The following is a 20479-nucleotide window of genomic DNA, read 5'->3' as shown; positions in this document are numbered from 1 at the left end:
AGAGAGAGAGAAAGAGAATATGGTAGAACTACCTCAGAAAAGTATAAGAAGATAAAAAAATCTTAGAATTTATGCAAAAAACCCTTACAAATTTGACTCCCTATAAAAAATTATACAATACAACATAAAGCAAAATTAGGAGAAAACATTTGCTCTATAGATAATTTATCCATCTGTCTACATGATATAGATTACATATAAAGATATATATAATAAAGATTAAAATTTAAATATATAAAGAGGTCCTACATACCAACAAGAGGAAAAAAATCATTGAAAAAAGACCAAAGAATAGAAAAAAGTTAAAGAACATGATGACCAATTCACAGAGGATTGAAAATGGCCTATAAACGAAAGAAATATTCATGATATCTTTAGTACTATAGTCAGAAAACATAAATGAAAACAATGAATTACTTTTGCCACTTATATTAACCTCCCTCCCCCCAAAGACTGATATTATCCAGGATTGGTTAGATGCACATATGGGTAAAGAGGGCAGCCAGGGGTCTTTTCAGGCAGGACTTTGAGGGCCGGGCATAGAGGGTGAGTGTGATGGGGAGACGCTGGAGGGCTAAGTGGGGAAACACTGTGATATGATATATGCTTTATCTCATAAATCAAGAAGGATCTCAAACGTCCAAAGTCTTTTAAATATCACAAAGTAAATGTAGGGAAAACTGATGGCCTCAGAATTGCCAGTGCAATAATCTCCAACTTGCAGCTGTGCTGCATCAAATTTAGAGCTGGAATTTATACTTCCAGTTCAACAACAACATGAAGAAAACAAAGGATAGTTAAATGGGACTCACTCTTGTCTACATTCCAAGTTATGTACGTAAACTCCTCATTTTCTTGGTGGTCATCAATTGCCAGTATAATCATGCAACTTGTACACATCTTTTAAAATGGTTGGAACATTGTATTAATAAAATCTGAGTTTTGGAATATTGTATTAATAAAATTCAGAGCACAGATAAGTAGTTCTCTATTTAATCCACCAACTGCTTATAACATAGTAGGCAGAGTCTTGATATTCCAGCAAAATTTTATGGATTGATGATATGTAGGGAAGTATTTCCTTGAAAAAAATGAGCAAAGCAGGCTTTGTAAACTTTAGGCACAATAAATAATCTGGAGAAAATACTGAGGTCAGGAATCCTGTGGAAGATTAGTATTAAATATACGGCAAATGCATTAGAATTATACCATACTTCTTTCGTGAGCTAAAAATAAAGAGGATATTGCACAGAGGGGCCTTAAATTACATTTTAAAAAAAGCAGAATGATAAAGTGAGACCCTGGAATGAGGAAGGGTATTCTTGTCCTAGGTCAAGAAAACATTTTGAAACCTATAGCGGTTACTGAAATTTTTCTTTAAAGGAGGCAAAAAAGTTAACAAGGATTGTTAGGGTGTCTAGCACTGCATACATTGTAATGGTGTTTAGATTTCTTTGAATATTTGGCTGGTGATGATTTTCTGGAATTTACGAGGTAAAGAGAGGTGGAGAGAGAAGGAAGGAGGAAGAAAGAGAGGTTGAAAGTGAGAGAGAGAGAACGAACAGACAGATTAAGGGGAAGGTTTCACCTAGATGCACTGGAAATTGTGTGAAAGTGTTTTTCTCTTTTGTAGTCACAATATCTAGGCCTCCTACTAGCATTTAGTGTATTGGGGTTAGTGCTATGGACTGAAGGTTTGTGGCCCCCTAGAATTTATGTGGTGAAGCCCTAATCCCCAATATAATGGTGGTTGAAGGTGAAGCCTTTGGAGGTAATTAGATGTAGCTAAGGTCATGAGGGTGGAGCCCCCATGATGGGATTAGTGCCCTTATGGGAAGATGAAGAGACCAGAGCTCATTCTCTCCCCCATGTGAGGATACAGCAAGAAGATGGCAGTCTGTAAACCAGGAACAGAGCCCTCACCAAGAATCTGACCATGCTGGCACCTTGATCTGGGACTTCCAGCCTCCAGAACTGTGAGAAAGAAATGTTTATTGTTTAAGCCACCCAGTCTATGGTACTCTGTTATAGCAACCTGAACAGGTTAAGACCTTCAGGGGTGCTAAACACCTACAAAGAGCTGCCGTATCAAAATGAAACTATTGTTCCCACTCTCTGCATTGAGAAACTCTGTATCTTTGTCAAAGTGAGTACACTGGGCTTTTGTGAGCATTCCTTATTTTAGGAGCTACATTTGAGAGGAGACTGAAGACAGTGACTAAAACAAAGAAGACCAAGTTAACCTTCTGTTTCCGTGACTGGTGCAATGTACATAGGCTATGATCTAGGCCTATGCCTATATGTTAATTTGACATCTTCGTTGAATTCTGTATTTCTCATTTATTAGGCAGACAAAATATTTTGTAAAATTTTGTAGAAATTTTTCCTGAATTATTTAATAATAATAAAATCAGAATTCCATGTTCAAGGAGTGAAGTGAACAGAATATTATAATATTGCCTGAAAGCTCTTCTTCTGACCCAGAAATACAAAAATATTCTACCTATTTCAGAGAATTGTTCATTTTTTCAACACTACTACTGAATTAGCCATTCCAAAAATAAAAATCCATTTTATGGGTCAAAGACATCAAAAGTAGTAGATTCACATTGCTCCATATAATACAAAATAGGACTTCATGCTCTCAAGACAGAGAATACTTCAGCTTTTGGGCAGACAACTATTACCAGAAAGCAAGGAAATAAATTTCATGGTCTCATCCCCATCCTCCAATAAATAATCAATGAAAGAACAACATAGAAATAGTAGACTAGAGTCTAACCTTAGTCCCTCCACCATCCTTAGAGAGAAGCACACATACAAAGAAAGGACGACTATTCACCTTCAAACCACAATTCTGTGATATTTCCCAAACAATCATTCCTTCTTAAAAGGGGATTATTGTCAAAGGAATCTTTCCAGCTGAGAGTCCTTCCCTTGTGGCCCATAGGTAGAGGCTATCGCATATAAACTATGTTGATGTAAAGAAGAGACGGTCCCCCTAGAGAGCCCATTATGGGTGGTAGAATTCTTTCCTCAGTTTTTCCTGAATTTTAGCTTTACAGAGCATTCAGTGTCAGAGGAACAGAATACATATACACACAATATGGTGTCAGAGGAAAAATAAATAGGCCAAATTACCAGAGTAAGGTTTGTTTAAAATAAAAAAGTTATTGTGATAATATGATAATATCCTTCCTCTCATGGTCTACACACACCTGGTTGGGCTAAGCACTCTTAAATGTAATCAGAACTTGTTACCTTACCTAAACCCTTATTCCCTTATAGCTTGAATCCCCATCTTTTTTCTTTCTCTTTATTCACATGAATCTTTGTAGGTCATCTACAGAAAGAGAAACAACGCATGCCTTTCCTGACCTCATAAGGACACTGTGAGTACTTCTCTATTATTACATTTTGTTTCCTTTTTTTATGCTTTTCTTTCATACTACCACCATTAACTAGACAATATTTTCCACCCTTACTTAAGGTTATCCAATTCTCCTACTCCAAGTCAATGATTCTATCAATATCATTCTCTAATCAACTGAAACCTGACAGAACAGGTGTGAATGAATTTCCAAAGACCATAATCCAAGGATATCAAACAAGAATCAGGTCATGTCTCCTCAGTAACCTCATGTCCATGACACTTCAATGTGGTTTTTGTAATACTAAAGGCACTCATCTCAATCCTGAGGCATTTCCTTCCAAGAAAGATAACTTGGATGTTATTTTTATCCTCTTTTTCTTGTTAAATCCTTCGAGGCGGGGATTGTGCCTCATGTTTCCTTTCTGTAGCTCTCCTCAGGACCTACAATGTACACTGTGCACAGTGAACACAGTCATCCTGGTCTAGAGGCTTTGGTTGGTCTCTTAAAATGTTTGTTATTTTTGCTGTTGTTGTTTTATTCACTATCAGTTCTCAACTAGAGGAGAGGGGAAAGAAAAGCATAAAAGGAAAAAATGGAAACTGGAATGGAAGACAAAGAGGTCATTAGGGGAACTGTGAGACTGAGTGGAAGAGAATGGAATAAAACCTTAGTGGGCAGAGAAGTGAGGAGAAGAGAAAGTAGCGTTAAGTGTTAAAGGTGAGAAAGTTTGATGAGACATTCTTATCAATCCTCTAAGTCCTCTTATCTGCGTGTTACCTGCTCTAGATCATTTTTCATAATCTCCAAGTCTTCGCAAATGTAAAATTGATAAATTTTGACAGTGAAGGTCCAAGGGGACTTCTGGGCTTAGTCGGCTAGTGCATTGCATTCATAGAATCACAAACCATGTTCCTTTAGATGCTTTTCATCTCTTGCCTGGGCATTTTCATAGCCTCTTAACTGGCCTCACTGCTTTTGGACTTCATGCTGCCATCAGGATTGTGGTCCTGCCGCAAAAGTCCCTCAGGGTCTCCTCAGCTGCAGAATCACATGAACCTCTTTTGCAAGTCACATAACCCCCTCAGGACAGGTTCCCTGCCTCTCTCTCAAGCCCCAGTTCTCACCATGTGTACTTTACTTTCTAGCAACATCCAAAGACCAGTAGTTCATGCCTTTGTACCTTTAGTCTATTATGTTCCCTAAAAATTTGTGAGAGAAAGAGAGTATTCCTGGAATTCCCTTTCTTTCATACTGGCTGCCTATTACACAACAAATTTTCTTCTAAAATCCAACTCAGATATAACTTCCTCTGGCAAGATTATTCTGAGTCAGTTTCTCTCTAGATACACTGAATAGCTTTCACCCTTTCCAATGCCTTTTAATCTGCAAAACGCATCAATTGGTGCACTTACGTCATGTTATAGCTGTGTGCTTATGTGTTTATCTGCCCTATAAACTAGTGAGCTTCTTGATCTCTGTATCCAAGACTCTGGCACATACCAGAGAATCAGTTAATGGTTGAACTGCACTGTTGACATCATCCAACATTTACAAAACCCTGAAGAACAAAAGTCATTTAGAATGTAATCATTGACATGATATTTTGTGTATAATAATTGGAAAATTTTTAGATATATGCTCCAAATTTATTGTGATTCTCCTGGTAATCAAAAGAGAGAAGGCCACTTAGGATTTGATAAACTGTTGTTATCATTATTATCATTGCCAATAAAGATGTACAGAAACATTCAATGAGAAAGATACCCCCCTCTGAAGAATTATATTTAGATCTCCAGTTTCCTAATATTGAGCTATAATTTTCAGAATGTGGATTATTTTTTATTCCAAAATTTTTTCCTGATATCTATACTCTGACTGAACCACTAGTCTACTTTATTCTATGTTTATAATCAAAAAATTAGAATATTAATAGAACTGTTTGTTATTTCTTCTCTGGTGACTGTGATCTCTCAATTCTTAGTAAGAATATGTAAGCATTTTTACTTTTTACTGGTAAAATTATCATTTAGTGTTTCAGTGCTTTGAGCCTTGCATTAAAATCCATCCTCTAGGGATCAGTGTTCAAATGTGAGTAACAAGAGACAAAATCCCCCAGGAAAGAAATGCAAATACCACAGGAACTGACAAATTTAAAAAACAGACAACAAAAAAACCTCACATTTTCTGTGCTAGCCTCTCATTACTTAATTGAACTCTCAGCATCTTTTTACTGACAGTAAGCGGACCCAAGCAGGAACAATATTCACAAAAACAAAGAACAAGTGTCAGAAGCAAGCCTATCGTTAATAACCTTAAACCTCATTGTGCCTTCAAATCATACTTAATCCTAATTTATCATAATGTGGGTGTGTGTTTGATATTCAGTGAAATTCAGTTTTTAGAAATTTTTATCTAGGAGCCTGCCCTTTGTGTTATGTTTAGACAGATGGAAAATTATACAACTTGCTCTGACCACAAAATCATTACTAGCATATACTCAAAAGTTTGTTCAAGAAGATGTTCAGTATCTTATTGCTTCAAGTAACAGGATACACAATTTAAAGTGGCAGAAATACTGAGAAACTTACTATCCTCTGAGATATCAAGTGGGAAGAGAATTCAATGTTGTCTACTTTTTTCTCTGCCTTCTTCAACAGTTATGTTTCTTTTCATAATTACAAGATGGCAAAAGCAGTTCCCAGCATCCTATGGAGACTCCACTATGCCAGCAAAAAAGAGAAATGGCCTTTCCTCCCTTGGGTCTCATTTTATTAGGAGAAGCTTTTCCCAGAACTCACAAGCAGACTGCCCATCAGAACTCACTGGTGAGGATCAGGTCATATGCCCTTGCCTAGCTGCAAGGGAGGCTGGGAAAAGAAGTTCTGGCATTTTCCATCTTTATAAAGGTGGATTGGTTCTGCTAATAAAGAATAAGAGGTCAGGTGAAAGATGGCTTAAATGTGTCAAATAATGTAAAGTTGAATAATGTATATATTGCTCATTAAACCTATAAGTGTTATCAAGCATAGTACTCAGTACTAAATATAGATAATAATTTATTTTAGTGCTACTACACTTGTTTTGCTTTCATTGACCTGTAGAACCATTTCATGCACATTAGTAAAGACTATGAGCATTTTAGAAGACTCTATCAATAGAAATAGAAACTTTGAGAATTGATTTTTGTTTTCAAATAACTTCCTATACCATTTATTAAGCTATTGTCTCTCAACTTAAAATCCACCCTCCTGTAGTCCACTTTGTGAAGTTGGTACTTTCAATTACAAGCCACACTTTTTCTTCTTCCACCAGCTCCCTGTTTGTTTCTGCCATTAGAGGGCACTAGGGAGCAAGCGGAAGGCTGGAAGAGGACGAAGGGACGTGCTCCACCACATCTGCTTTCTGAGTCTGTCTTTCTGCTTGTTATTCCCATGCACCTTAGAAACACTTTTTCACCCTGCAGTGGCAGATCATTCCGGTAGCAGCTGCTGATTCCAGTTCGCAGGTTTTCCGGTGCTCACAGAACCAATCCCAGTGTCCCTCTTCAGCAGCACCAGCGCTAGTTGGCTAGAACACCATTCTCAACGATCTGAGTGCCAGCTTCCTGGGCAAGTCCTCTGAGCTCAGGCAAGCAGTGAGCGTTCATCACAGGTCTATGGGGCACCTCCTTTAAACTTCTAAGTTTTAATCATCTCAACCTCTTCATTGTGTTTCCCCAGTCCAAGGCGGGCTGCTTCCCGAGGTTGCTACCTCCCCAGTACCTTAGTTTAATGTTCCCCTTTTGCCTTTCCAGTTCTTCAATATCTAGTCGTCAATTCTTTATCAATTGATTCTCTAATAGTTTAAATCTGTTCTTTTTTAGGGGATGTTATAGGTTTTTAAAAATTTTACCAAAACAAGCCTGTACTATTTCATCTTTTTCTGCACCCTTATAATCAAGTCCATTCCTGTTTTACTTCAACGGTCAGATACCATATTGATTTCCATAACTTTAAAGCGTTAGATCCTTTTGTTTAAAACTCTTCACCCCCATCATCACAGTCTTTAAAACAATTCTAACCAAAAACCTATGTGCTGGGACACCATACATATTTAATTGTTCTTCAACCATTTCCTTGTATTTTATTAAATTCAGTATATACTCTATATGTACAAGTTTCTCCAGGTTCTAAAGTCATGGCTTTGAAATTAAGACATACCCAAGGGAACTGTGGCTAGAAAAAAAGGGAAGGTGGCAGCAGGGATGGGAAAAAGAGGACAGTGGTTTTTTTGAAATAGAAGAACATAGGATATCAGTGGTGACAAGGAAAGAACTGAAGGTGGTGGCAACAGTAAGGGCTATCAGAGGAGATGGAATATTCCCTGGTTATCTTGGTAAGTAAATGGAAAAGGAGGGCTTTAAGGTTTGGCATTGTGCTTTATGACAGATGAGGACATGCTGACCCTTCCAGAATGACCAGATTGACCTCGACCACTTAACTTGGGCCACTTGGGCCGACCTGGAAGTCATCCCAAGAAGATAGCCTACTCAAGAAGGCTTAAGGATCTGCCCTCAAAGACTAACTGAATGACGACTTCACACTTGAAGGAGGAAACATCTTTCAAATTCACTTTAAAAGCTTTCAAAAATGCTATTTAAAACTAAAAAGCAGAAGAAGCAAGATTACAGTCTGACAAATTCTGTGAAATATTTGGGGGCAAGAATTGGGATAAAGTAGGGAGGAAGGGAAGGATTGCAAGATTTGTTACCTAAAGGGCATAATTATACCTGTGACATATTTTCGAAGAACTTTTTCAATTCTTAAGTTTTCTGCTTCTGTGCTTTCAAAACCCACCTAGATACAGTCCTATAAGTGTGTGATCCAGAGGAAATGTGAGATGTATCACTGATTACTTTGAGTTCCCAATAACTGTGCTATTTTTTATAGCTATCTATAGCTATGTAGTTGACAATAAACTATTTCATAAATGTCAGCCACTTCTCACAAGTTTTAAGTTTTAAATTGCTTGCTTACTACTTATGAGACACTTAGGGAAATGACTGTAATTTTTTTTTTCTGTAAGTTACTTGTAGCAATCAGAGAAAATTTGATTTTTATAAAATTTCTTTCAAAGGATGTTTGACTTATGTGGTAACCTACTTCCTAAACTGGAGATTTGTGAAGCTTTGTGAGTAGATAAAATAAAAAATTTTTTGTTTTAAGATTAGGATCAGCAGTAGACTAATCAATCCATCTTTGCAGACCTGAAATACAGTTCTAGGAACTCTAGTCCCTCTGTTCTATGTGGGGCACCCCTATCTAGAGCAATCTTGTTGGGGGCCCTTTTATTCCTTAATTGGTGTAACTCCAATAAGTGGAAAATTCTGATGCTGAAAGCATTCGTTTCTCATTCACTGAATGAGAATAGAGTTCTCTCAGTCAGCTATCCGAGGTAACACTAAATTGAAGCATGCCCACTGTGATAAGCCAAAAGAATCAAGAGCTGACCTAAATGGATGGAAGCAACCAGATAGAATGTATTGAAGAGGGTGAATTTTGAATGACAGGAAAAGAATTAAATGATAGTAAGAGAGCAGAAAAGAATCTCATGAATGGAAGCAAGCTATGTAGCTTTGTTTCACATGAAGTAACAAAAAAAATGATAGTAAGGATGTCTCAAATGTGTCATCATCCAGAAAAAGAAAATAAAGAATAGTGGCTATTTCTGACTATTATGATAAATTTGTATTTATTTATTCAGTAAATATTTACTGAACACCTATTATTGTCAGTTGTTTTTGATTTTAGTACTTAGCTAAGGAGTAGGTATTATATACAGATTTACAACACCTAATATGTCTTTAAATGAATATGCTGAGTCTGAAGTTGCTTATCCTCTTTTCCCTCTCTTTTGAACATTGCTATGACTTCCATATCTTATTTCATTTAGTGTTTTCCACGACCCTGTTAGGTTGAATGTTATGCCTATTTTACATGAGGAAACTGAGGCTCCAAGGTGTCTAGTAATGGGCCCAAGCTTGCATATCTAGAAACTGAACCCAGCTCTGTTTGACTCCCAGAGTACTCTTACCTGCTATACCAACTGCCTGCCTGATTTGAGTAAAGTGATAGGGGGCCATTGCCAGCAAGTTTACTTGAATAGAAAATCTATGGTATATAGTAATGAGAAATGAAGTTTTAAAATGGGTATTTAAGAAAGGCATAAAACTGCCATTATTGAACTCAGAAGCAACCAAATGAAAACAGTGATTGCAAAAGAGGATTCTGGACTTACATATTTAAGGATAGAAATTGGAAGCAACTAGAAGTGTTTACAAAAAAAAACATGCCAGAAACAGTCATAACACGATAAGGAGCAGGATTAAGTTCATGGACATTTGAAGGAAGATTCAACCAAATTTGGGAAGGCAGATGTGAGAAGAGAAGATAACAGAAGAGTTAAAAATCATTCTCAAGTTGGCAAGCTTAGGAAACCAGGGATGGTAAATATACTGTGTTTGATGAAAAATCTGGAATGGAGTCGCTATTTTGGGTATGATGGGAAGATGAACTTGACATTCAATATTCAGATAATCATGAGGTGTCTTGTGTATTTAGAGTAAAATTCCATGGCATCTTCTCCAGCTTCTAGCCACTCTCAATTCAAACTTTTTATTCCCTACCACAGCAAAAAGACTCAAACACTTTCATAGGAAGGAATAATTTGGAAAGACTGGGCGATAAAGCCAATTAAATTTGGTGTTGATAACTCAATAATGGATTTGGTTAGACCACATTTCTGCTGTTTCTGGCAGCCCTATGCAAAGATTGTGAAGGCTGTTTTTTCTTTTTCACCATTGGTACATAAACTAGTTAAATATCAGGGTTCTTCCTTCCTTCCTTCTCTTTCCTTCCTTCCTTCCTTCCTTCCTTCCTTCCTTCCTTCCTTCCCTCTTTCCTTCCTTCCTTAACATAAACTAGTTAAATATCAGGGTTCTTCCATCCTTCCTTCTCTTTCCTTCCTTCCTTCCTTAACAAAAACTAGTTAAATATCAGGGTTCTTTCTTCTCTTTCTTCCCTTCCTTCCTTCCTTCCTTCCTTCCTTCCTTCCTTCCTTCCTCCCTCCCTTCCTTCCCTGCTTCCCTCATTTTCTCTTTCCTGTTTTGGTTGTGGGCATAATTCATAGGACATATGCCCGTGTCACTGTGGCTGATTTCTCAAGATATTGAATAATGATTTTAGTTAGATTACTGACTCTGAATAATAGAACATATCCTAATTCTGAGTATATTTTATAGATTTGTCTCTAACTGATTGTGATAAATACCTCTTCTTGGGCCCCATCCTGTTTGTTCAGAGAATAATTTGTTCTGGCTTTTATTCAATAAATGAATCACCAAAGTGTCCCAGCATGTATTAGAAACCATTAAATATATGGGAAGGTTTTCACTAGTGGAGTCTGTTTTATCTGTTTAGCCAAATATTTCCTTATTAATTTAATCCAAACAAGCTTCTCAAAATTATATTCTTCTGTAAGTATCTGTGCATGTTTATCTCATTAACTATAAAACTTTATTCCAGTTTAAAATATTAACTTATGTTTCATCCTTTAAAAAATAAAATTGTGAGAATTTTTTCCTTCAAATTCACTCATTTCTTGTCTTAAAAGAAAAATCAGTTGATCTCTATGTTCCAAGGTCTGTATTTATCACATTCAACCTTCCTCCACTTCCCTACCAAACAACAAAAACAATAAAGAAACAAACTCAACAAATGCAAAAAAAGTAACAACTGTAGGCACCAAAGTTTGATTTGATATCATAATAACAGAATGGAAATTACTTTAACAAACTTATGGTATTACACAGGAGGACTGCATCTTTCAGATTTGAGTAAATAGAAAATACAAATTTATTCAACATATTTTCTGATAAATAGTCCACACTGTTTTGAGGTAAATTTTATGGCTTGTCACAGATGTACACTTCTTAAACGATGCTTCTGTAAAAGGAAGAGATTACCAAGAGTTCCACTGCTGCTGTCACTTCATACTTACAGCGACTGCCTCCAGGATTTGTTTAACAGCATCGGCAGCATCTCGTTCACTATAATATCCCTTTTCAACAATCCTAAAAAAAAAACCATGAAATGCTTCTCAGACACATGCATTCAGTTGAGTGGATGTTAACAGAAGTTAATTAAATTAATGTTAAAGAAGATGCTTCTAGACAATTGCAACAGGCTCCCATAACACCAGGGGAGAGATTTCCATAAACAGGAATTCTAGAAACCTTTGGGTTTATGTAGGAAAATGAAAAACATTTACTTTGCCTAGGCTTGAACTGTCCATCCTGTTTGAGGACAAAAAATTCTTTCTTTTTATATTTGCAAAACATACATCTGACAAGGGGTTGATCTCCATAATATATAAAGAACTCACACAATTGAACAACAAAAAAACAAACAACCCGATCAAAAAATGGGCAGAGGAAATGAAGAGACACTTCTCCAAGGAAGATATACAGATGGCCAATAGGCACATGAAAAGATGCTCAACATCACTAATCATCAGGGAAATGCAAATCAAAACAACACTAAGATACCACCTCACACCTGTTAGAATGGCTATAATCACCAAGACAAAAAACAACAAATGTTGGAGAGGATGTGGAGAAACAGGAACCCTCATACACAGCTGGTGGGAATGCAAATTGGTGCAGCCTCTATGGAAAACGGTATGGAGATTCCTCAAAGAATTAAAAACAGAGATGCCCTATGATCCAGCCATCCCACTACTGGGAATCTATCCAACGAACCTGAAATCAACAATCCAAAGAGGCTTATGCACCCCTATGTTCATTGCAGCATTATTCACCATAGCCAAGAAGTGGAAGCAACCTAAGTGTCCCTCGACTAACGATTGGATTAGGAAAATGTGGTATATATATACAATGGAATACTACTCAGCCATAAAAAAAGACAAAATCGTCCCATTTGCAGCAACATGGATGGGCCTGGAGCTTATTATGTTAAGTGAAATAAGCCAGAAAGAGAAAGACAAACACTGTATGATCTCACTCATATGTGGAATATAAACCAACACATGGACAGTGAAAACTGGACTGTGGTTACCAGGGGCAGTGGCGGTGGGGGGTGGGCACAAGGGGTGAAGGGAGTCATATATATGGTGATGGACAAACAAAAATGTACAACCCAAAAATTTCACAATGTTAGAAACCATTAAAACATCAATAAAAAAAAAATTCTTTCTTTTTAAACTTTGTATTGCAAATCATTTTAAACATATACCAAGTAGATAATATACCATGAACCATCCCACGTAATTGTCACACAGTTTCAACAATCATTAACTCATGGCCAATGTTATTTTATCTATCCAATTAATTACTTTTCCTCTTTCATTATTTTGAAGTAAATATCAGACATCATATAATTTAATTGATAAATTTTTAAGGAGGTATCTCTAAAAGATAAAGGACCAAATAAGGTCCATACAATTTGACTGGTTGATATCTCTCTTATTCTCTTTTTACTTGTAGCTCCTCTCCCCCCGCCCCTCTATCCAACTGGTTTTCTTTTCCAAATAAATGACTTGTTCTTTTTGCATGGATGTGGGCAAAGAATTTTTCTTTTAAGTTAAAGTCTTTTCTTTTTTAATTTTAAGAATGTTTTCCTGAATTAGAATGCTTTGTATTTATTTTCTTCCATTGCTTTGGTTTTCTTCTTTGGAGTGTGCAATTATATACATTTATGAATTTTTCTACTTTTGGTTCTGTTGTTCTTTCTTCTATGCTTTTCTTAATTTTAGTTTACTTGGCAATATTAAGTTTCATCTATTTTGTGGACATATCCTCTTGACAAGCTTCCACTGCCTTATTCTGCTCCTTGTTTTCTGTGCTCTTATAATCCCTTTGTATTGGAATTAACTGAGACACTTCTCTGTTGCTGCTTATTTTTCAGGCCATTTGGTTTTCTTAACCTTTTGACAGAGTGATCGGTCAGGATGTCTTTTCTAGTTTCATGCCTCTTGACTTTCTGGTTATTTTCATGAAGTATTCAAAAGTATGACCTGGTACTTTCTGTGATCTCTTCTCCTCTCTCTGGAACTTCATTTCCTTGCCTCTACCGTCTCTGCTCTGATTATTAGAGTCTCTTCCCAGCAGTTTCTCCTAAATATGGGGCTTTTTCCCAAAGGAGTTTCAGGTGTCAGTTTCAGTTCTCAAGGCCTTTACTACATTGGTCTCTTCAGACCTTACTGTGGGTGCAGCCCTTGCACTTCTCAGAAATTTGGATGGCAAAAAGCCCTCACAATTTCAGCTGTTCTTGTACTGGCACATTCTGCTTCCCAATGATTTGGAGATTTTGGAGACTGGAGCATTCTCCTATTCTTTGGTCATCATATGTCCTCTTGCTTCCTTTGTTCCTCTTACCTAGATGCTAATACCACATGGCTCTTGTAATTGTCATTAGTTTGTCCTCATTCACTTGTATTTTAGGCTTCATGGGGCTACCTTGTCACCTGGTTTAGTTATAGATATTGTCTGTGAGTTTTTGGTTTTTCTGTCCTAGTTTCTCTGTCTATTCTTATGGAGATATTTGGGAAGACTGAAAAACTACTTTGTTGCTGTTTCTATCTTCCCAGAATTTCAAGAGAAAACACATTTTTGATAGCACTGTAGATTATCAACTTGTGTTAAGAGGTTTTCAGCTGACAAAAAGTTTGTGGTAAAGACATGTCTGAAAAAGGTCAATTCAAAACATGAAAGAAACAAAACTTCAACAATTTCTGTAATGTTGCATTGAAATGTTTCTTAGACTGTTAGTATCTCAAATAGCATAGTTATTTTTCAGAAAGTATATTTCTTTTTTTTTTTTTAAATGTTGGGGCAAGAAGCTGTAAGTTCTCAAAGCAGCTGTTGTTAAAAGTTGAATTTAAAATCTAGAAAATGTTTCCAAAATAGGGGATGGAGGGTGAGGAAAAACAGAACTGAACAGATATGACAAAAATAAAAAATACATTACAAGAAGATACCTCAATGATCATGATTATCAAGATTCAGAAAAATTATATTGATTTAAAAATTTCAATTATTTGATTTTGTCCATTCAGTTATTTAGAAGATTATAAAAAAACACAAACTCATTATCTTTTTAAAGGACAAAAGATGGAATATCCCTCCTCACCTTTTTATTTATTGGATACCTGTTATGTGACAGGGTCAAATAAAATGTGAAAATAGATTACAATGTTCAGAGGATGACTACTAATTGGTTCTTGAAAATCAATTTTCATATATTTCCTTACAAGAATACAAATTTTTCCAATTCATGATTAAGTTACATAGTCTACTTACTAAAAATTTAATTGGAATAATTTCTTGAACTACACTTTCTGAACACTTTAAAATAAGTACAAGAGAAGGAGAAAAGAAGGACTCTTGTGTCAGAGTAAATTGAGAACTTCGGCTGCCATTACATCATCCTCTGCATTTTGCTCTATATGTGGATTTTGTGGTATATCCAGCAGTCAACACAAGTGTAATTAGTGTCTCCTCTGTATGCTGCACCTGAAGCCTCAGCACCTTGATTTTCTCCAGTTCTGTTAAAGGAGGGGAGTTGTTACAAAGATAATGGAAAAGAACGGCCAATAGTCAACTTTCTGTCCACCTCCCATTCTTCCCAGAAGAGGATAAAATCAATTACCTCCTGGCTTGCAGAAAACAGTGTGGATCTTCCCCAAAGTCACTCACCAAGGCTAGAGTTTTACCACAACTGTTTTGTGGTACCTCTCCAGGGAAGGCTACTCATGGCTTAGTCTATGCAAGTAGTACTCCTTGGGGTGGTACAGAGCCAGCACAACCATGCGCAGCCTCCCTGATGAGAAACCTTTCTTGTCTGTTAAATACACCTGAGTTCTTATGGGCATCCCCACCTCTTGGAGATGCAGTCCTTCACTTACTAGAATTTCCTCTCCATATTTTAGTTTATTATGAGGTCTCAAGCTTTGGCCTAAATATGGTGTTTATCCTTTTTCATTTGGGTATAATTTAGGTTTAAGTGCCTGTGTTCAGAACATGTGCTTATGTGAATGTCTAGGGACTGGCTGGATGGAGGAGTGAACTTTCTTAGGAGCTGTTTTCAGGTAGAATGGAGGGAAGAGTAGTAGGTGTAAGAAGAAAAGTTAATGGAAATTTCACTAATTTTCCACAATATATGTTAAATTAGTAAAATATTTTATCTAATTAATGGAGAGGATGCATTCTAACAGATATATCCATTTATTCAGTAAATATTGTGGAATGACTATTATGTGCTGGGCACTCAGTAGTGAACCAGACATGGCCTCTGCACTCATGGGGTTTCTCTTGGTATAAGCAGATAGATAACAATCAACACAGTGTGCTAAGTGCTGTGGCAGAGGTATTAGAGAATGGCCTGAGAATTCCTCGAAACGGCAGGTAATCTATTCTGGAGGCCATGCAGGGTGGGAAAAGTATTCCAGAGGTAGCTACATCTCAGCTCAGACCTGAAGAGTGTATAGAAGTTTTCCAGCTATAGGGAGGGTGGGAGCGAGGGGTGGGATAGGTGTCGAGGAGAAGCATGGGATTAGAGAGGATAGAGACTATCCTAAGAAAAAGGACCAAGACTACAGTGGTAATTAGAGCGTAAGGATGGAGTAGTGATATTCATTCAATAATTCTAACCATCTAATATGAGCCAGGTACTTCCTGGATAAATAAAGAACAAGATTTGGGTCCTGCCCCAGATGAGACCACAGATAGTGGAGAAATTATTAACAAAAACATCATCATAGATGTAATACACGTTATAGTAATGTTTGTACAGCCAAGGGATTTATAAATTCTGTTGTCAGAAACATCTCTAGAGCAGACATGTGGGGCAGGAGCACAAAATGCAGGCGCCTTCCCCACCTCATCTCAGTGTGAACTCTGCACACCACAGCTTGGCCCTGCTGTCAGAATTCAACTGCTTCTCCTCCAGGCTCCTTCTGCTAAAAGGAATTTTGTTCCCAGTTGATTTGTTCATCAGAGTGTCATGTCACAGAATTAGGTTTCTGGAACACAGACACTCAATTTTAAATATTTTATATGTTGAGCTACCAAAGATCAACAGCAGTGAACTTCTCAAGTTGCGAATGGAGGTTTGCTGAACTAAGATTGTAAGTCAAGATATTAGTGACCAAGCAAAGGAAAATGAAATCTCGCAATCTTTTTCTCTCCATTTAGGTAGCATGACTACAGTAGATGTGTTTGGCCAATGCCTTCTGTGGGGTATTGTGGCAAAATTCTCACTAGATATTGTTGCTTTGACCACCCACAGAGCCTATCTCCAAGCCTTGCTCATAGTAGGCAGTCAATAAATATTTGTGGAATCAATACTAACTGCCAAGTGAATGGATGCCAGAAAAATTTCAGACTGTGGACTTCTGGACCACTCCTTTACCTGCTTTCCTTATCATGGGGAACAAAAACACTGGACTGGGAAGTGATGCTCATCACAAGTACATTGGCCATGGGTCCAGAGGGAGAACAGCCATATAGATGCTTCCCAAAGCAAAAAACAATAAGTGGAAACATTATTGCTGGCCTTAGAAATAAACTCAGAGTCACATAGTTTCTAGATATTATTGTAATAACATGAATCTTTTTAGAAACTCATTTTGAACAAAATCAAAGTGATTCAAATTCAGCAAAATAGAGTATTTGTATCATGAAGCAACACATAACAATTCTACATAAAATTTAGCTGGAATTTCAAAAACATTGCCAATGAAATTGAACCATGTGCAAACAATCAAGAGTTTATAGCTTTATATAAAATATACTAGTGACTTCAATTTTTAGAAGCAATGAAGTATTCAATCATTGTAGGAGTTTAGAGCTGTAAAAATAGGATGGTTGATATTCTTGTTTTATATATTTAAACATACTTATTGCTATATTTCTCTTCAGATTTAATAAACTAATTTCCTTTTCATGCTTTGTAAAATAATAAGAAGGCAGTTAAGATGCTACTAGCATCTTAAGATCATTTTCAAAGGCCCAGGGCCATGTAGTTTGTCTCTACGCCGCACAATTTCCCTTCGTTCCATGATGGGCTGGGCTAGAAGACTCAGTGCTGAAAAGAAAATCTCTCCTAGGATTTAAAACACAACACTGACCCAAACGGCTGCCCTGGGATGCTAGTTCCTACAGGTCCCTCAGTCGCTAAGGGGCCTAGCCGACACCTGGAGATCTGGGAAGGAAGCACAATGGCGCGTGTTTCCCTAGGTTCCCAGGCTGCGATTCTCTGGCCTCAGCAGGCCCTCCGCCTCGACAGGGCCTTTTACTCCAAGACCGTGCCTTTTACTTTCAATGTTTGCTGTGTTAGCCCACATGCTCCTCTTCCCCATAGTTGGGACTGTTTTCCTTCTCGTCATTTTAAAATTGTAGGATAAGAAAACACAGACAATGCCTATTTCTTTCCACGGATCTGCTTTAAAATAGGACTTTTGTGCATTTGCTTCTGTCACCTTAATTGCCGCAAATTGAATTGAGCACATCTCCAGCCTGGCAGTTAGCACAGGCAATGCAGCTGAAGAGCTCTAATCTGATCATATTCTGAGGCTCTCAGACTTCCTGGCACATGGATGAGAAGCCCTATTGCTCTCCCCACCAAGGGCAGCTTTTTCTAAAATGGAGATGTTATTAGATGACTGCAGGTTTACACGAGAAAGACATTGGTCTAATAAGAAAGTGGACTGAAGGATCAAATGACATAGGGTAAAAACCCCAAATAATATGAGTTTCAGAAACCAAGTCTTAAAGGTTGCCAGTACATTGCAACGCTCTTACATACAAAATTATATTAAAATGAATTCTGCTGTACCCTGTGTAAACTCACTACTCCTTTATAAGCTTCATTAACTGCTTTTTCTCATTTCACTGATGGCATCTTGCTCTATATTGATGCTTTTTCTAAGAAGTCTCCCAAAGAGTGTTAAATTCATATGCCTAAAAAAATAGTTTCAGAGGTACTACTAGCACGTGTTATATTTGAAAGCTAGGGAGAGAGTGAGGGAGTTGTGGATTGATGTGGTGCTGGCCAGGGAGTCGACAGTGCAGGAGAAGGGGAGGCCAAATCAAATTGCAGATCTGGGAATGGGCTTAAGGGACTCCTAGTCCAATCCTCTCATACTGTGAATGAAAAGCCTGACCCAAAGATGTTATATAAATTGTCCAGGGGCACAGTGCTTACTCAATCATTCATTTGACAAGTACCTAGCAACTGCTTGCCTCCTGTCTAGAACGGCTTCTAAAATGGAGGCTAAGATGCTCACGTCTAGCCCCACCAGTGTGCTCTGCTTTTGGACATCCTTCCCTTTACCCTTTACCTGCTAATTTCCAATTTCTCACTTAAGATCCAGCTCAAAAGAATCTGCTCCTCCCTGAAGCCATTTCTGACTTAAAAGGCCCCCTTATTTTGTGCCCAAGGTACCGTGTTTATGCCCCAGTTATAGCTTTTATCATCCCCACATAAATACTTACAGCCAAATTTGCGGCCAGCCTCTAGCAAATGTAAAGTATCTTATGATATGTCTTTTGTGTACCGATTCTTATCTTCATTTTCGTTTTAGTCCCTGTCCTTGTTTATTCTTTTTTTATCTTGTGATAGTGTAGTTGTCTCTATAGCCCTAATACACTTTTTTTGGGAGGTGATGGCAGTACTGAAAAATAATATTAGGGTTGGGGCTGGCCTGGTGGTGTAGTGGTTAAGTTCGCACGCTCCACTTTGGCGGCTCGGGGTTCACCGCTCATTAAGCCATGCTGTGGCAGCGTCCCGCATACAAAACAGAGGAAGATTGGCACAGATGTTAGCTCACGGCTGATCTTCCTAACCAACAATAATAATAATAATAATAATAATGATAATAATAATAATATTAGGGTCCATATAACAGTTTTACTTTGCCACTTCTAGACCCTGAGCTCCTTGAGGATGATGACAATGTACTCTGGTTAACATGGTGGTGAGAAGGGACTCAAGTGGGTGGTGAAGCTAGAATGGTAGAGTGAGGCCAGACTGTAAATGGTTTTGTTTGTCACGTTTAATAAGTACTGACTTGAACCAAAAGTAGTGAGCTGCCTTCTGGGCTGACCTGATCAAATCTGTGCTTTAAACACAGATGGATGGACGAGAGTGAAATGAACGCCAGTTAGGAGTCTATTGCAATGGAAAAGAGAATGTGAAGGCTCAAAAGGGCAGAAGCAATGGGAAGGGGGAGAGGGAGTGGATTTTGGAACTGCTCAGAGAAAGCATTATGGGAGGGAGAAGTGAGAGGAAGAGGGAGAAATCAATGCTGACTAGCTTAGTTGTTAAGTCAGTTCACAGAGGTAGGGAGGGGAAGCAAGATTGAGATTTGAGGGAAGGATGCTGAGTTCATTTGAAGACTATTGATTTAGAAGTTCCTCTGGGACTTGTAAGTGAAAATGTCTAGCAGATTGTTGAAAATACTGTTTTCACCTCTGCTGAGACAGCAGTCACCAATGTCGCTGAAGCCACAAGAGAGTGTCCAATTCACCTACGGAGAATGTAGGAAGAGCTTTAGGAAAGGTGGACATTTAAGGAATGGAAAGCAGAAGAGGAATGCAGGAAAGAGATCAAGAAGGAGAAAACCAAAAAGTAGGATAAAAACCAAGGGAAAAAGAGATGCTGTCAAAAACGGCATGAAAGATACGGAGAGGTTTAGCCAACAATGTAAAATACCACAGACCAGACTCCCCAAAAACACACAGCCGCTGGCTTCAGCAGACCCTCAGTGCTCCTCAAAAGTCTTCTTCTTGCCCTTGTCTGTTCTCACATTCCCACTTTCCAACTTCACCACTTCTTTCCTCAAGTCCCTACTCCATTCTCGCTCAGCCATTGTTAGGAGATAAATTTCTCTTCTACAACACTACTGGAAAAATAGAGCCTATCAAGTCTGAATTACTTAAACCTCTTACACTCTCCTCTCCCCCAGTCCACTCCCATTCCCAGCCCCAGGCATCCACAGCTTTGCTTTTTGTCTGTATAGATTTGCCCCTTCTGGAAATTCCATATAAA

The 20479-nt window shown here is 37.8% G+C and overlaps 1 protein-coding gene across 2 annotated transcripts in view; it reads right to left on the bottom strand.

The window, feature by feature from the left end:
* The window catches only part of CAMK4 (calcium/calmodulin dependent protein kinase IV), a 217947-nt gene that overhangs the window by 57881 nt on the left and 139587 nt on the right, over positions 1 to 20479 (bottom strand). For both annotated transcript variants that reach the window (XR_009219728.1, XM_058538382.1), the window contains exon 5: positions 11412 to 11484. Coding sequence is in view for 1 of the 2 variants with exons in the window: in XM_058538382.1 (XP_058394365.1) it covers positions 11412 to 11484 (73 nt within the window). In the remaining variant the exon portion in view is untranslated. The remainder of the gene's footprint in view (positions 1 to 11411; positions 11485 to 20479) is intronic.

Source organism: Diceros bicornis, chromosome 1 (genome assembly GCF_020826845.1).
Source record: "Diceros bicornis minor isolate mBicDic1 chromosome 1, mDicBic1.mat.cur, whole genome shotgun sequence".
Taxonomy (NCBI): domain Eukaryota; kingdom Metazoa; phylum Chordata; class Mammalia; order Perissodactyla; family Rhinocerotidae; genus Diceros; species Diceros bicornis.
The sequence above is the reverse complement of the archived record's forward strand: the minus strand, read 5'-3'. Positions and strand labels throughout refer to the sequence as shown.